At 37.3% G+C, this 18,102-nt stretch overlaps 1 protein-coding gene across 2 annotated transcripts in view; it reads right to left on the bottom strand.

Annotated features, from left to right (window-relative positions):
- Positions 1 to 1,543: 1,543 nt before the first annotated feature.
- Positions 1,544 to 18,102, bottom strand: part of LOC131523001 (otoferlin) — a 35,694-nt gene continuing 19,135 nt past the window's right edge. Inside the window, exons 25-41 of one of the 2 annotated variants that reach the window (XM_058748954.1) lie at positions 17,462 to 17,532; positions 17,337 to 17,366; positions 17,074 to 17,205; positions 16,902 to 16,961; positions 16,356 to 16,490; positions 15,464 to 15,607; positions 14,261 to 14,398; positions 14,053 to 14,180; positions 13,804 to 13,974; positions 12,470 to 12,630; positions 12,193 to 12,335; positions 12,016 to 12,104; positions 11,838 to 11,936; positions 10,614 to 10,855; positions 10,333 to 10,511; positions 3,402 to 3,502; positions 1,544 to 1,739 (exon numbers count right to left, since the gene is read on the bottom strand). In XM_058748954.1, coding sequence (XP_058604937.1) covers positions 1,559 to 1,739; positions 3,402 to 3,502; positions 10,333 to 10,511; positions 10,614 to 10,855; positions 11,838 to 11,936; positions 12,016 to 12,104; positions 12,193 to 12,335; positions 12,470 to 12,630; positions 13,804 to 13,974; positions 14,053 to 14,180; positions 14,261 to 14,398; positions 15,464 to 15,607; positions 16,356 to 16,490; positions 16,902 to 16,961; positions 17,074 to 17,205; positions 17,337 to 17,366; positions 17,462 to 17,532 — 2,204 coding nt within the window. In that variant the 3' untranslated portion in view covers positions 1,544 to 1,558. The remainder of the gene's footprint in view (positions 1,740 to 3,401; positions 3,503 to 10,332; positions 10,512 to 10,613; positions 10,856 to 11,837; positions 11,937 to 12,015; positions 12,105 to 12,192; positions 12,336 to 12,469; positions 12,631 to 13,803; positions 13,975 to 14,052; positions 14,181 to 14,260; positions 14,399 to 15,463; positions 15,608 to 16,355; positions 16,491 to 16,901; positions 16,962 to 17,073; positions 17,206 to 17,336; positions 17,367 to 17,461; positions 17,533 to 18,102) is intronic. The other variant, XM_058748955.1, reaches the window with a different exon arrangement.

The following is an 18,102-nucleotide window of genomic DNA, read 5'->3' as shown; positions in this document are numbered from 1 at the left end:
GTCCTGAGCTAGATTAAGCTTTAATCTATGCAAACCAAACTACCACTTAAATGTAATAACTATACATTCAAGAAATCAAAATAAAACTTTTGTCTTATGGTTTCCCCAAGTGGCAAAAATCCCTCATGGTATTGGATGAGTTTACAGTGATCTCGATGGACTTGCTGACAGAAACAAAAACAGGTTTGCTTTGTTACAAAACCTTATAATATAAACATTTTTGAAAAACCCTGCTCCAACTTAAGAGCCCTCGCTGTGAAAGAAGGCTAAAGTGAGGTATGGTTAAATTTAACACTAAAATCACACCAACTTGAAACAATGAACACAATATGTGCCAGTAAAAAAACAAAAAAACAAGACTGGATATTAGGTTTACTGTCAACTGATGTCTTTATTTCGCCAAATGCAGACATACAAATCATGTTCAACTCATGCATTTCAAACTTATTGCAGAAGAGATTAAGCTCTGGTAGAATCTAGTGTTTTCTGCTCTCAGACCCCCAGGAGTTTCTTGGCCATATAGCCAGGCATACTGTAGAGGAACAGGGCCACAATGGCAAGAAGCATCAGCGCCAACACAATTTTGATGATCAGCCACTTGTACTGGTTGCAGATGAGATGGCGGATTGCCTTTAGCGGGCTAATGAACCACAGGAATGTAATGTCGGGGCGGCTGGTGGGACAAAACCATTGAACAAGCTTTTAAAAATTGGGTTTTAATTAATTGTGAACACACACATTTAAAATGTGTCTCATTGATGACATGCAATATTGGCAAGTGTGTAATAGAGCGCATCAGTGCTCATACACGTGACTTATGAAGTTAGTGGTCAACACTGCTTTGTTCTCCATTAGAGATTCAACTCTAGAGTTATAAGAGTCCAGTTTTTCCTTGCAATGGATGTTAAATGGGCCTGTTTATTTTGAAATATTGAAGGTCGATAATCCACGTTTTGGTTGGTTTTTAGAGTATAGGTGCAGAAAGTGTAGGATTTTCATGAACTATTCATAAATAAAATGCATGCAGTTTTCTTTATTGATTTATTAGTAGCATCCAAAGCACACAATCACACATCTTTCAGTGAAGAAAAACGTAACTTCCACCAATCTGAAAACCCCAGAAGCGTATGAATTAATATATAAAAAAAAAAAACATTTTACATCAGCACTGCATATGCAGACAAATGAGACCACTACATGTTTTTAGATTTTGTATGTTATCTGAAACACAAAGAACTAACGACAACGATTGGATAAAAGGTTTTCAATGCTTAAAATGTGAAAAGCTGAAGCTAGCATTTTCCAAAAGAACTGCTACAATCTCCTGTCAGCGTTTGATGATCAGCAATGACTTTGTGTTCTCAGCTGGGCTTTGCTATTTAATAGTATTTTTATGATCATTCAGTTAAAGCAGTAATGATTTTTAACACAGATGAAAAACAATAAGTATGCATATGACTTCTCCAACAAACAAATTCATAATTCCAAAAACAACCGCTTCAGTCAAGTGAAATAATATTGCAGTGATGCTGAGTGTGTCAGGCATTAAGAAAGCTTTTCAAGCCCCTAGGAGCTTTTTCACCATGTAACCTGGCATACTGTACAGAAACAAGCCCAGCATCGCTAATAACAACAGAGCCACCACAATTTTGATGATTAGCCACTTGTAGTTGTTGCAGATTAGATAGCGGATTGCTTTGAGCGGACTGATGAACCACAGGAAGGTTGTGTCAGGACGGCTGGTGGGACAAAGAAAAACTTGTGGTAAAATCTGTGGCACAGCAGTGGACGAACTTTAATTGTCAAAATTATTACGAATTGGGGATTTATTTTCAACTTATTCAGTGTGTACCAGGAGACATACTAGTTACTGTAAATGTGACCCTGGAGCACAAAACCAGTCTTAAGTCGTTGGGGTATGTTTATAGCAATAGCCAAAAATACATTGTATAGGTCAAAATTATAGATTTTTCTTTTATGCCAAAAATCATTAGGATATTAAGTAAAGATCATGTTCCATGAAGATATTTTGTAAATTTACTACTGTAAATATTTCAAAATGTCGTTTTTGATTAGTAATATGCATTGCTAAGAATTCATTTGAACAACTTTAAAGGAGATTTTCTCAATATTTAGATTTTTTTGCACCCTCAGATTCCAGATTTTCAAATAGTTGTATCTCAGCCAAATATTGTCTGATCCTAACAAACCATACATCAATGGAAAGCTTATTTATTCAGACTTCAGATGATGTATAAATCTCAATTTCGAAAAAATTTACACTTAAGACTGGTTTTGTCGTCCAGGGTCACATATTATTATATAATGTCTGTGTGAATAGCATAACCAAATATAATGGTTTATGGCAGCACAGAAAGCTCTTCTTGAAACCACTCAATGCTCAACTCAATTTAAAGTGATTCAATAATTCTTTGAATGATCCTGATTCAAAATTTGAATTTTTGACAGTTGGAGAAGTTTTTTTTTTTTTTTTTTTAATAAGCTGAATAATTAACATTTGTTATTATGCACATTTAGTCTTTTGATATCAGGTGTTGCCCAAAATTCATTGACCTTGTCAGTGGAAATAAAAACTGAGAAACCATTAGAAAAACACCTATGGGTTCACCACTAATCTACTTTACACTTTTTCATGATTATACTGACTGCCTATAAAAGTCTTCAGCTAACTCACAAAACAAAAATGATTCAAATCTCAACATGTGAGAGATTCTTCTGATCACAGGACACTTTTAAAGTAACCTAACACCATTTCACCAGATGTTTCCCAGACTCTTAGGTATGAACTGGCCTCCTTACCAGTTACTAATGATCATCTTTAATTAAATTAAATTGGCAGCTCCTTCACAAGGTTTATGGATAGTGGATGAGGCAATGGTGAAATTATGATTATTAAGCAGGCTGATATTTGGGATGAAAATTTTTCTTTAATACAGCATGTTTCAGAAATCGTGTGATAAAAGAAGGAATATGGGATCTGGAAATTTTAAAGGGAAGTAATTCTAATTTTTTTTTTTTTTTTTTAAATACACATTAACATAAGGTGGAGTATCATTCCTTTTCTGGGATGTGTTACATCATGTCAACAGAGATTGTGTTTAAACCAGGATATTTTTACTCTTCAATCAAAGCTGGAAGCAGGAAAACATGAAGCTACCATCTATTTTATATGAAGCACTCTTTTAAAGTATTTATTAAAGAATTGGGTGATAGATTGTTTTCAGTATTCTAAATAAGTGTTAATTAGATTTTTAAAAAGTGATTTAAAATGTTTAGTTCAATAAATTAATTTTTTTTTATACTTTAGTGAAAGTGAAAAATGGTTAGTGGCAAATGACTGAAGCTCTGAAGGTAGATGTAAAGACAAAGGTTGCTCTTACTTTGGTTTCTCCAAGGGCTCTGGTTCATTGCGTCCTTCACCAACAGGACTCTTCTCGGCCTCCTCACTTGTCAGCAGGTGAAGCTCTGCTTCTACTTTTCCCTTAAGGGATAAAAGAGTTTAAGTTAAAACTATCAATGCTGAACAGAAAATGCTGCAAGTGCACACTGATAGTTCAGGATGAGCATTTTATCATTTAAAGAGTCAGATCATGCAAAAATGAAAATTCTGTAATTTGATTTGTATGATTTTCTTTCACTCAACATAAAGGAAGATATTCTGGTGAATGTTTAAAGCACTGTTGAAAGTGAAAGGTGCTTTTCTACTACCAAGCCCCAAAACTGTACCATGAAAGTATGATTACAGTAGTCCATTTTAGTGTTGTCAAAAGACCCGGTACTTCGGTACCAAGTTGGTACTAAAAAAACGAAATTGTCACAGTACCAGGTTTTTTTAAGTACCGGTGGTACCGAGTACCTGGTCAACCCAGTTCTTGACACGTACGGCCCTATGATTTCCGCGATGCAGAAAACATGGACAGAATCGCGGAAAAACAGAATTTACAGGTTAATACGGAATGTCATGAAATTAGTCAAAGTTTGCATGAATTAATCAAAAGTAGGTCATTACACTTAAATCAAGTCGCGATATGGACTAGTATCTGTAAATATTAAGCCGCAAAAGTCGATTCAAATATGAATACCGCAGTCCCGCATGTTCTGGAAGTCTCTGTGTGAATGAATGAATGGCAGCGACGCGCGGTTCCCTCTCGAGCTTTCACGAGACATCACGGAGACATTTCTCCGTTATGGGAACTCTTCCCTTCCAACCTTTGCTGAAGTCCTATTGGCTCACGCCAGTCCAAATGACTGGCCAATTGTTGTGAAGCATGCAAATCACATGCAAATACTGACGAGCTCAAGAGGCAGTATAAAATGCGGTGCACGCGACAATTACGTCAGAACCTTCTACTTCACCTGTTGAATTCATTATTGCGACTATCTGCGAGATATGAGGCGGCGCTGGACGAGTCCGAATGCGGGCATTGCATGGACCTGCCGGCTTGCGTGCTCCGCGGCCTATTTGGGATGAGGCCCACCACTCCGCTAGTGTTTTGCCGCTCCGCCAACCCCAACGGTCGCCCCGTTCCCCAGTCTCCTTCCCCGAGGACTGCTTTCCACCCTCCTTCCAACATCGCGGAGTTTGTGTCCTTTGACCAGGAGGTGGGGGATGACTCGATGTCCATCTCGGCCTCGGAGAGAGAGGATTGGGTGGGATCGGAGTCTGATCAGCCGGACAGCATGGGGCCCCCAGACCTCCAGGAGGAGCTCATGAGGGTTCTGTCGAAGGCTGTCCAGGAGTTGGAGCTTACCTGGAGTCCTCCAGAGGAGCCTGCCAGGAGTAAGCTCGACTCCTGGTATTTCAGGTCTACCCGGAAGGTTGACTCGAGGGCGTCGGTCCCCTTCTTCCCCGACATACATGAGCAGCTGGTGAAAACATGGTCTGCGCCCCAGTCAGCGCGCGTCCACTCTGCCACACAGGCTATCTTCTCCCACGTGGATGGGGTGGAGGCCCACGGGTACGTGTACTCTCCCCCTGTCAGGAGACCATCGCTACGCACCTGTGTCCTGCAGCAGCCAAGACCCTAGGCTCGGACATCAGCCTCCCCTCGAAGCCGTGCAGGACCACCGCCCACCTCGCCAATAAAGCGTATGCGTCTGATGGCGAGACGGCTTCCGCGCTTCACGCTATGGCGGTGCTACAGGTTTTTCAGGCGAAGCTCCTGCAGGCGGCGGAGGGCGGTGCTCTCACGGCGGAGGCCACTAAGGATCTGCGCACGGTGATGGACTTCACGCTGATGGCGACGAAGCGAGCGGCCCAGGCTGTGGGTAATGCCATGGGTTTTATGGTCGTCCCTCAGAGGCACCTATGGTTAAACCTGGCTGACCTCAAGGATGCTGACCGTAAAGTGCTGCTGAACGCTCCTGTGACTCCCTCCGGCCTCTTTGGTGACGCCGTGGAGTCCATTATTGAGCGCTTTACGGAGGCTCAAAAGCTCCAAAGCCATGAGTCACGTGATGCCGAGGCGCACTTACCAGCAGCAGACGGCGAGATCCAGATCCTCGTTGGCACCTGGCTCGTTATGTGTTATGCTGCTTAAACACAGTTATCTCTGTGCAGCCCCTTATAGTACTGACGTTGCGTCTGCCCTATTCTCAGCACAGCCTACATTATTATACCGTAGCCTACTTTTCGTATACCTGGGCTTTAGACGCTCATCAGCTGCGAGCCTGCCTAACAAGCGTCGCTATTGGTTGGGGATGGTGTGTGTGTATTCTATTTTCACCGAGTGAGTAACTTGAACAGGCTGCTCGTAGCCTCTCTCACATCGGGATTGAATATCGTTCCCATAACGGAGAAATGTCTCTGTGATGTCTTGTGAAAGCTCGAGAAGGAACATCTCCGGTTACTATCGTAACCTCGGTTCCCTGAGAGTGGGAACAAGACATTACAGAGGTCGCCGTGTTCGCTGCTCGACCAGCTAAGCAGCATTCAGTATCAGATTCTGATGTAATTGTCGCGTGCACCGCATTTTATCCTGCCTCTTGAGCTCGTCAGTGTTTGCATGCGATTTGCATGCTTCACGACAATTGGCCAATCATTTGGACTGGCGTGAGTCAATAGGACTTCAGGAAAGGTTGGAAGGGAAGAGTTCCCATAACGGAGAAATGTCTCTGTGATGTCTTGTTCCCGCTCTCAGGGAACCGAGGTTACGATAGTAACCGGAGACGTTTTGTTTACTACATACACTGAAGCGCGTGTGACGCTCGCGGTGATTTCAGCATCTGCCATCTAAATGAGGATATAAATAGATAAACAACATCTCCAGAACTGCTCTGAGTCACGTCACAAGCATTTTACCATTTCATTTGAGAAAAACCAGCGTCATATCATATATATACACAGAAATTTAAAGGTATTCACAGCAACCCGTCAAAATAAAAGTTCGGTTTAGACATTGTGCCAGAAATATATTAGGCTACTATTATTTAGTAGAATGTATGTGATACTACTAATACTGTTTAAAAAATGTATACAATTTAATTTTTTAATAAATAATCTCACACTATTTCTTCCATGTTTTAATTTTAATAGTAAATTCCCTTTATTTATGCCTACTAAAAAAACGAAATGTTTAAATTTCATTAATTAAAAGACAAATTAAATTTGGGTGAAACTTGTTTACTGTTTTCCATACTTTTATTACTTGTTGAAAAACTTTTTATTTTTGTTTGACTTTATTAATAAAAACAGTGTGTTTTTTAATTAGCATGTTTTTGGTACCGAAATTGGTACCGAGAACCGTGGATTTTCACTGGTATCGTGGCAACACTAGTCCATATGACATGCAGGAGGTCATAGGATCGTCATGTTTTAGCTGCTGTTCAGCATGTTGTGTATCATGTGACAGAGTTTGAATATGCAGAAGTGTAAGATTTGACATTTGAATGCTTGGTGGGGAGAATTTTCAGTGAATCATTTCATTTTGGTTTGGAAGAACAAGAAATATTGGTAACACTTCAGTTTAAATTGATGTAGTTACACGTTAAGTATATTTTACTATAGTAATCAGAGTAAATTGCACATATTTAGAGATAACTAACTCTAAACCAATCCTTTACCTAATTCTAATTTCATGCAGTTAAATAATATTACTCAGCACATAGTACTTATTTGTGTATTTACACTGTAGCACTAAAAATGTGTAGCAATATATATTGAATATATTGCAATAGTATTCATATTTAATGTGCATTTTGCCAGGCAACGGTTGATTGGTCATGACGTGTTACGTCAGCCATTGAAATGCCCTGCATCTTGCTCTCTCATTGGTTGGAGGTTGTCACCGATGTCAGTTCCAGTCAAAACACATTTCACATTGGAAGAGTTGCAGCAGGGTCCAAATATTTAGCCTGCCTATTTTTTTGGGCTTTGGCAATGCATCAGCACTTCTCTCACATTGCGCCTTTTAAACGTCATACTATGTGATCATTGTTTACGTGAATTTGCCTCTAATTTTGGGCTTTTGTCAGCTATCTATAGAAAACATATACAGTGCCCTCCAAAAGTATTGGAACAGTAAAGACAAAATTGCTCTGTTGGCTGTGGAGTCAAGACATTTGCAAATATGATGAAAAGATGAATATGAGACAAAACTACAGAATGTCACATTTTATTATTAGCCGTTTCAACACAGCACTTTTAGAGTTCATCCCACTCATTGAAGTGAGCATAAGTATTGGGACAGTTGAACATAAGGCAGATATAAAAGATTAAAAGCTATTATTTAGTTGCAGATCCCTTGAGCACAATCACAGCAGTGAGTCTGTGACCCATAGACATCACCAGACTCTTGCTCTCATCCTTTGAAATGCTTTTCCCAGCCTTTAATGCAGCCAATTCCAGTTGTTGCTTGTTTTTTGGGGAGTTTCTGCCTTTACTCTCCTCTCCAGCTGCTGAAGTTCATGTTCAATCGGATTTAAATCTGGAGATTGACTTGGGCAATCTAAGACTTTCCATTTCTTTGCCCTGATAAACTCCTTGACTGAACTGGCAGGTGTTTTGGGTCACTGTCCTTCCCAATGAATCTGGTGGCATTTTCTTGAATATTGGTAGGCAAGATGGTTTCGTACCCTTCCAAATTCATTCTGCTGCTGTCATCATACATTAAGTCATCAGTAAAGTTGAGAGGGCTGTTCCAGAGACAGCCATGCATGCCCATGCCATGACACCACCTCCACCATGCTTTACAGATGAGGCTGTATGCTTGGGATCATTGCAGTTCCTTTTTTTCTCCACATTGTTGCTTTCCCATCACTTAGATAAAGGTTCATCTTTGTCTCATCGGTCCATAAACACAGTTCCAAAACTCTTCTGGCTCACCTTTGTGCTTTTTTGCTAAATCTAATCTAATCTAATCTAATCTTGCCTTTCTATTTCTGGAGCTGGTCAGAGGTTTGCATCTTGCTGTGTAGCATCTGTAATTCTGTGTCAAAGTCTCCTGAGGACAGTAAATTGTCAGAGCATCACCCCAGCTTTCTGGAAGTTGTTGGTGATTTTACAGACACGTCTTTTAGGGTTCATTTTCACAGCTTTTATGATTTGTCTGTCATCAACTACTGTTGTTTTCTCAGCCGATCAGGTAGTTGTTGGTTGCTGGTGGTTTCCAAACTCTTGATTTCTCCATGCCCTTTGTTTTTGCTAGAGCTCTAATTGACTTCCTCTTTTCTTTTAGCATCCAAATTGCTTGCTTTTCTCTCAAAGTCAGCTCCCTCATCTTCATCCTGGTTTGTGTGTGTCATCATCGAATGCAAGATTCAGAATGCAGAAGTAATGAATATAACTGATACGACACATTCCCTGCTTTTAATATCTGAAGAATTAATGCAACAGGACACAGCTGATCACTTAGAAAGACCTGTGAGGCGACTGTCCCAATACTTATGCTCACATCAGATAGAGGGATGAAACTCTAAAAGTGCTGAACTTCTTAGCTGATAAAACATCTATGTGTTGAATCACCCAATAATAAAATGTGACATTCTGTAGTTTTGTCTCATATTCATCTTTTAATCATATTTGTAAATGTCTTGACTCCACAGCCAACAGAGCAATTTTGTCTTTGCTGTTCCAATACTTTTGGAGGGCACTGTATATCTCCGTTATGGGAACTCCTTCCCTTCCAACCTTTTTGAAACTTGGTGAGTGAACATCAGGCATAAAATTGTGTAGTGCATACCTGGCAGCATGGTAAGCAGATTTATTTGTTTAGTCGCACAGTGCCACCTAGTGGTCAGGAGATATGAAAAACTGATATTTTTGATTATAACTTCTGAGTGGTTTGCCAAAAATGACAAGACTGGTCTCTTTTGATCTGGTGCAGCATACGGAGTTGAACTATACCCAATTTATCCCATGTCAGCCATTTTGGGCATCAAACTTTTTGAATTTTGTCGCAAAAAATGCCATATTTTATGAATACATTGGCTTATCATCACGAAACTCTGTATGTGTCATCAGCACCATGCCTTGAAGGTACTCAAAAAGTTTAGGGGCAGTGCCACCTTGTGATCAAAATTTATAATGAAATTTAAAAATGCTAATAGCTTTTGATTAACTTTGCCTATTGTCCTGAGACTGATCGACTTGACGAGAACATTACCAATTATACCATAATAGGCCGAACTTCCTGTCTGCTAATTTGACTTTCTTTGAAACCACTTTTTTCGTGTCGATAGACAAAAAGTTTTTTGTTTACCACCTCAACGAATTTGATGGCATGATGCCAAACTGCATCTGAGGCTGTATCTCTGCAAAGCTTTGTGTGTGCCATAAAATAATTTTATTAGTGATTTTATTTACGATTTTTCACCCATTTTGAGTAAAATCATCTTAAAATGTCATTAATTACTCATTTTTGCAGTTGGTCTAATGCTCATTACTTTGCTTAACTTCTTATTTTGCCTCTATTGTGCGTAGCCCCTTTTTTGCTTGCTGTCATATTTTTTTATTAAGATTTTGATTTTTACATTTTCTCTTTTCATTTTCATTTTAGTTAAAGTTTTGGTCATTTTTTTATTAATTTTTATTTAAAAATGTCTATATATTTTCATTTTTATTTTTTATTTATTTTAGTACATCAAGTCAAACTAAATGAATAAAATAAATTTAGGGCTTATTTTCATTTCTCAACTGTCACTCTTGCCATACTTTGTGTGGTGCTTTATTACATTTTTGGAGGTTGACAGATGAAAAAAAGCAACAACATCAACAACAAATAATATTCATTTTGTTTTAACAGAAGAAAAATCATGCAAATTTGTAACAACAAAAGGCACTAATTGTACATTATTGATGTGCAGGTCACTTACTGTAATTTCCATCTCATCGTTTTCATCTCGAGCCACAAATGGCCACCAGCCTTTAATTCTCTTCTGTTTGAAGATGTTGACCATGGGCATGTCTTGCTCATTAAGCACCATGTCAATGGAGCACTGCTTCGCTGTCTTTGCACCACGAGGAAATCGGTTCAGGTCTAGTTCAATTGCACCTGAAACAAAAACCAAACACACATGCGCCGGCATGAATGAAGGTCATTAAGATCGAGCCTGAAAATAGAATGACTTAACATCATAAAAATACAACAGCACACCCAAGAAGTCGTCTGCAGAGAAGTGATCCGCATCCCACACTTGCAAATTCAGTCGGGCAGGAATTTTATACTCGGTCTCGTCCCAAGAAAACATGGACTCTTTCTTTGAGATGACGATTTTCTCTTCGGCCTGTAGGTAGTCAAAGGGGTAAATGAAGCGCCAGTTGAAATTGCCCTCTCCGGTCAGAGAGTGATAGTGGACGTCTGTGTCCTGCTTGTCTTCTTGTTGGCCTTTCAGCCATCTGTTGGTCAAGATACGTGAAAAGATATATCATTAAAGATATATGTATTTGAGTCTCTTCTGAGACAGTATTAAAAAATACAGTAAAACAGTAATATTGTGAAATATTATTACATTTTAAAATAACTCCATCTATTACTCCAGTCTTCAGTGTCACATGTTCCTTCAGAAATCATTCTAACATGTAATAAAATTGTTGAGCAGCAAATCAGCATATTAGAATAATCCATTCTGTGACACTGAAGTAATGATGCTGCAAATTCAGCTTTGATCACAGCAATCAATTGCATTGGTACAATATATTCACATAGAAAACAATTATTTTAAATTGTAATAATAATTTCACAGTATTACTGATTTTTCAGTATTTTGGATCAAAGACATGCAGCATTGGCATGCAAAAAAGATGTCTTTTAAAAACGTTTTCTCAGTTTTCTGTGTAATTACAGCCACCTGACTAGCGACTGGTCTTTGAGAAAATCTTAGTTTTGTGGACATTCACACAATGTAAGTGATAGGCTATTTTACAAAGGAACATTTAAAAGATGAAAAAGAAGAGTTAGGGAGGGTCAATAAATAATTCAAATGAGTAATCAGTGAATTGTATCGGTCACCATAATCAACAAAGTGCAGATGTACGTGCAATGTAAGTATAAGAGATTTATTCATCATACAGTGTAGATAGCTTCACAGATAATAACGGGAGTGCTTTTTAAAGTGCATAAACTTGTGCTAGAATGAAGTCAGTTATGATGCTCTTTGGTAATGTAAATGTTCTTTGGTCGTTTTTTGTAGCTGCTTTTTGAATAACCGAGGACATGCAAGCATTATAATTAGTAACTTACAATGTTTCTGTTAAATTTTTGTCGTGTTAAATACAAATTCAGTCATATTAAAAACATCAGGCTTCTTTTAGCCTTACGCTGGAGTTGGTTCACTTTCTGGCAATGATATAAGTGATTTGAATGTAAAAGATCCCCTACCCTCTAACAAATATGTCACTGGATTTTTCCCCTGTGAAAATATCATCGTCCTCCAGAACGACTTCGTCCGTGTTCCACACGATCACCCTGAGCTCAAACCTGTCAATGACCAAAACATAGTTAGAATATAAAATATTCATCTGTATTTTGCTTAAGAATTTCACCAAGTGCTTCCTACTTCTTTGGCTTCCTTGGTGAAATATCAAGAGCGGGTCCAGGCGCAGGCATATCCTTCGGGAACATGTCCACCCACAACTCAATCCTTCCCTACATCAGAAGCACTCATATTCATTAACAGCTCATTAACACCATTTCATTAGCAGACAGTGGTGCCATTTAGGACATTGTTCCTGACCTGCTCCATCCCAGGTTTATCTGGGTTCAGGAGAGGCCTCGTCTCCACGTGCTCTGGAACGAGCTTGCAGCCGATGCGTGGTATATCTTCCCAGCGGTTTAGGACAGCAAGAGCCAGGTGTTCATCCGTCTGTTTCTTCAGGCCTGTCAGAAAAAAGCATGTGCATTTGTTTTTATGGTCTGCTTTCCAGCGGGATCTCATAACTCTGCAATGAATGCAGTATGCAGAATAATGCGTATTTCTTCCCTTTCCAAATGCTTTTTAAAAATGCACGTACCATTTTCATCCTCAATTTCAGTCGGTCCCGTGTAAACTCTGTTCGCCACTTTCACTCTTCCCCCTGGGCCGTACTGGGGCTGATCCATTTTTCCATCTTTGCAGAGTTTGGCAAGGATTTGCGTTGGCTTCATTGGGTCCCTCCACACATTATAGCCATGACTAAAGAAAAACAGTAAGAAAAGTTTTATCCAGCCATTCCTTTTTGAAGCATGTAATAGCAATATTGCTACTTCTGGTTACCTAAGATCATGCCAGCATTTTTCCATTTTTAAAATACTTATATTTATACAGTTACATGATTCTTTAGAAGTCTTTCTCATATGCTGATTTGCAGCTCAAGAAACATTTTATTTCATATTATCAATGTTATAAACAGCTGTGCTGCTTCGAATGGTAGTTTATGACCATTTATGCAAAAATATGGAGAACAAAAGATTTAAGAAAGAACGTTAAAATAAATTAGTACTTTTATTTAGCAAGGACATACTAAATTGATTAAATGTGACAGTAAGTACATTTATCATGTTACAAAAGATTTATTTGAAAGATGCTTTTTTGAAAATGTGATTTTAATTACTAGTTACCCCAGATCATGACATTTTTCCATTTGTAAAAATACTTACATTTATAAGATTTATTACAGTGTTATTTTGATATCAATGAAATACTGTTTTATTTATTTTTTATAAATCTTTTGAATTTGTTTATATTTTATTTATATATATATATATATATATATATATATATATATATATATATATATATATATATATATTCATTTTCATTAAGTTTTAAAATTTTGTTGTGTGTTTTGCCATTTTATTAGGTTTTTAAAATAATATGTCATAAATATAAATTAATAAATATATATCAGTTTTAGTTTTAGTTATTTTAGGACATCAAGACTAAATAAAAATTAAAAATATTGTTGAATTTCAATAAAAAAAAAACATTTTTATACTTTATAACTAAATCTAAAACCATAAAACATTTCAATTCTTAAATAAACATTAACCTGAAAAAAAGAAAAGAAAAGAAACTCAGCTAGTTTAATTAATTGGCAAGGCATTGACTTGAAATAATAAAAAAGCTAAAACTAAATCTGAGAAAAAAAGAATACATAGATACAAGATATAGTTAACCTAATAAAAATGACAATGATATATATTACTAAAACATTAACAAGAATTGGAATTAAAATTAAAACAGAAATAAAAACAAATTCAAAATACTTATAAAAACTATATATCAGTTATACTAAACTAACACAAACCCTAATGTCAAGTCACCGCAGACTTTGTAATGTGTTTGAAAGAAGTTAGTATTACACACATGGCGTAGCTGGCGGTGACACCACATGTTGCCCTGTGTTTGCTGTAGAAACGGTTCTCCAAGTCGATCTTTGTCTCCCCAATCAGGTCATCGGTTCCCACCAAATCCCAGTCGTAGATGGACACGGTGAGGGTGGAATCCATTGGGAGCGTTGCTTCAATGTCAAATGACCTGGGAGTTTGAAGTTTGAAGTTAATATTAATCGAGCGATGAAAGAGAACAAGAAAATCGATGTGTTAATGTACTGACTTTCCAAACAAAGGGTTGAGTTGCTTAGAGATGTAGTTCTCTTTGTCCTTGATCTCTGTCTTCCCGAGTTTGATGGCGACGTATGGGTCGGCCTTCCCATTGATGTCTGCAGGATGCAGTTCTGTTGCCTGAGCCACAAAAAAAGCCACACATTTGTTCAAATGGCCGATCAGAAAAAGACTCGGCGTACTTGTTTAGTACTACATACCCGGACCACATAGACTCGCACGAGGACGTTAATGGGGTCGTTGTGTGGGATGTTCTGGAACATGCCCATGTTGGAATCAAAGGCCATTTCTCTGGGAAAGTCATCCGATACTGGGACTTTGTAGATGCACATGGATCCCTACAGTACAAACAGCAAACAAACTGCTGAATGTTTATTATGTTTGTGGGCTACTCTTTGAGCCACATTAGTGGTACAAATCTTACAAAAATTGACTTCAACATTCTTATCCAACTGGAAAAGATACCTGTTTCATAGAATGATGTTTATATATTTGATATATTGATATATTTGACAATTCTGACTTTCTCACATTTTTGACCTTTCTTCTCAGAATGACCAGTTTACACCTCACAATTCTTTTTTTTTTTTTTGCCATGGAATAAAAATTAAAATGGTAATTGCGTATTTTTATCTCACAATTTTCCCCTTGCAATTCATATCTCAAATTTCTTCTGCCTTTTTTCTCAGAATTGACCATATGCACGGAGCGCTATTTAGAACTTCCGGATAAAGATAAACCAGCTCGTAATCTTCCGGTGAAGCTCATTTCATATGTGCTACTGTATATATAGAGAGAGACTCTCACAGAATCCTCTCCTGCCTCGTTTTTATCAGAAACTGAGAAACTAAATAATTGCAATGCCGTAAATAATGATAGTGGAATTAACATACTGTTTAATGTTATTAAAGAACATATTGTTTTATATGCAGAGTCTGGTAATCCCAGGAAAGTACCCAGACACATAACATTACATGTAAATGCTGACAAATAAACACTATCGTAACTGTTTAGGCAGTTAGGCTAATCACTTAAACAACATCGTAATGGTATTCTCTATAATCAATATCTTACCTTCATAGCCATGAACACATTTTTTAAATCTTATTAAATTTTAAAGCCTTTATTATCTCTGCACTAGCCTAAAATTCACATTATTAAAGGCTCATTTTTCATTTATGAAGACGAGATGAAGAAATGTGCCAGAAACGTGTCTCTTGGCTAAAAATAAAGACTTTTTAAAGATGATTTTAAACATAATTCCTATATTTCCATTTGTGTTATTTCATAGCTTCAATGATGTTACTATTAATCTAAAACTAATAATAAAACATGAGTACATGGAGAAACTGTAAATCAGAATCAAGAGAGAAGATGGCAATAAGCAATGAGTGACAACAAACCTTGAATTTGCCAATAAGTCTGTCTTCATCTGCTGCATTCTGCTCAACGTCAGCATCGTCTGAACACTTGCCTCGATAAAGGTTGAAAGTGTGAAGCCAGTCTTCAAAGGTGTCGAACTCATATTCAAGCTCTCTGTTGAACATCTATGGAGGACAAGGCAACCAATTTCAATGACTGTTAAAAGGCCTTCCCTTTTCAAATGGACTTTTGCTGTTAAAAGAATAGTTCACCCAAAAATTACATTTTTCTTGTTTCTTTTGTTTCTTCATGGGAACAGATTTGTAGAAATGTGTCTCTGCATCAGTGTCTCAGCAATGGATGCTCTGCAGTGAATGGGTGCCGTCAGAATGAGAGTCCAAACAGCTGATAAAAACATCACAATAATCCACACCACTCCAGTCCATCAGTTAACATCTGGAGAAGACAAAAGTCCATCATCCATAATATTGCTTTCTCCAGTGAAAAAGTGATCTGGTCTGAATCAGGAGAGAAATCTGCACAGATCAAGCACTGTTTACAAACTAAAACAAAACAGCTCTAAACAAATATGTGGCTGGATTTTGATGTGAGAGACAACTGAACAGAAGATGGACTTTTTCACTGGAGGAAGCGTTAATAAGATTATGGACTGGATGGATTTGTTTCTTACAAGCACACAGTATCTTTTCTCCAGATGTTAACTGATGGACTGGAGTGGTGTGGATTATTGTGATGTTTTATCAGCTGTTTGGACTCTCATTCTGACGGCACCCATTCACTGCAGAGCATCCACTGCTGAGACACTGATGCAGAGACACATTTGCTAAACTCATCGACATATTGTTTGGTCTGAGGGTGAAGACATTTACAGCAAATTTTGAGGTGAGCTATTCCTTTAAAGAGCTAATGTACCTTCAACTCTCCGATTTTCTGCTTCTTCTTCTCTGGTGCTCCCTCCCCAGGCATGGCTTTGTTCTTGTTTCCCTTTCCTCTCTTCTTCTTGGTCCCTTTCATATAAGAGGCATTAGGAACATATTTGGTAACCAGGTTAAAAAACAGAAGATGAAGAGAACAAAAGGCTACAAACAAGCATCGATTTTCAATATTACGAATCGAAGGAATACAAACTTCTGAACATTTTGGAATTTTAGGATTATATGTAAATATCTGTCAAATAGATTTGTTTGGGCAGTCCTAAAAAAAATCTATCAAAAAAACAAAAAACAAAACAATGAATTATAAAAATACATTTTTAATAGAAATTATTTATAGTCTTGAATGAATTAGCACACAGTCCCTTGCAAGTCATTTCATATTAGAAACGCAGAAATGTTCAGTCATGCAAGTATAGATCCAATCATCACAGCTATATACAGTCTCTCGCTCAATTTACCATAAAACTTTTTTTTTTTGCGAATCTTTAAGAAAGTTTAAATGTATTCTAAAAAAGTCAAACATACCCTCTCCAGAGTCAAAATCTTCCTTTTCTTCAGCTTCTGCTTCTTGCACTTTAATGATCTAAATTGTTCATAAATAGTATAATAATAAAAATATTTTCAGTTCAAACAACTGACTCTTTCATTCATCTTCTGGAGCATGTAAAATAATTTCACTCTTCTGTAGCTCTTACCTCTTTCAGTGTTTCAATCGAGGCAAAGTATTTGGACCACCAGTCCAGCATGCTTTCATCCAGCTCCTCCTCTTCCACCTCTTCACCCTTCTTCCGCTTCTTTTTCCCTTTCCCACCTTTCTCATCATCTGGCTGTCACAATGTTCAGAACACAGATTTCATTTTCATTCATAAAACCAATGAATTTATGAATGCTAATGTTGCGAATGTTACAGGAACCGAACATAATAAGAAAGAAACAGATCTGACATCTGTATACATACCATATCGACCTTCACCACAGCATCAGACGCCTGAAACAGATTCAGTAAAAGGGTACAAGTTCAAAAATTCTGTCAATTGTGTCTAAATGTTTGACATATTTCAAGTATTTTGTAGCATGTCTTACTGAGTCGAGTTTGACCACTGTCTCGATCTTCTTCATAGCTTGTTCTGGCTCTGTGTGGATCACAACCTCCTCTGTAGAGGAAAAAAATAAATAAATAGTGTAGGTGAGAGGAATATTAAAGGAATATGCAATGGTCAAAAAGTCAAAAGTTTATAATAATAATAGTAATATTTTTAATGTTTTTTAAAGAAGTCACTTCTGCTCACCAAGGCTGCATTTATTTGATCAAAAATACAGTAAAAACAGTAATATTGTGAAATATTATTACCATTTTAAATAACTGTTTTCTATGTGAATATGTGTTAAACTGTAATTTATTTCTGTGATGCAAAGCTGTATTTTCAGCATCATTACTCCAGTCTTCAGTGGCACATGATCTTCAGAAATTAATTATATTAAGTAAATATAATTATAAATGTTGAAAAAGTTTCTGTTGCTTACTATTTCTGTTAAAACCATGATTGATTTATTTGTTTATTTTTCAGGATTCTTTGTTGAATAGAAAGTGCAAAAGAACAACATTTATTTGAAACAGAACTTTTTGTAACATTATAAATGTCTTTACTGTCACTTTTGATCAATTTAACGCATCTGTGTTGAATTCCAGTATTAATTGCCTTTTTAAATCGGTAACACTTTAC

This window comes from Onychostoma macrolepis, chromosome 17, assembly GCF_012432095.1.
Source record: "Onychostoma macrolepis isolate SWU-2019 chromosome 17, ASM1243209v1, whole genome shotgun sequence".
NCBI lineage: Eukaryota > Metazoa > Chordata > Actinopteri > Cypriniformes > Cyprinidae > Onychostoma > Onychostoma macrolepis.
Note: the sequence above shows the minus strand (reverse complement) of the source record. Positions and strands in the feature narration are given on the sequence as shown.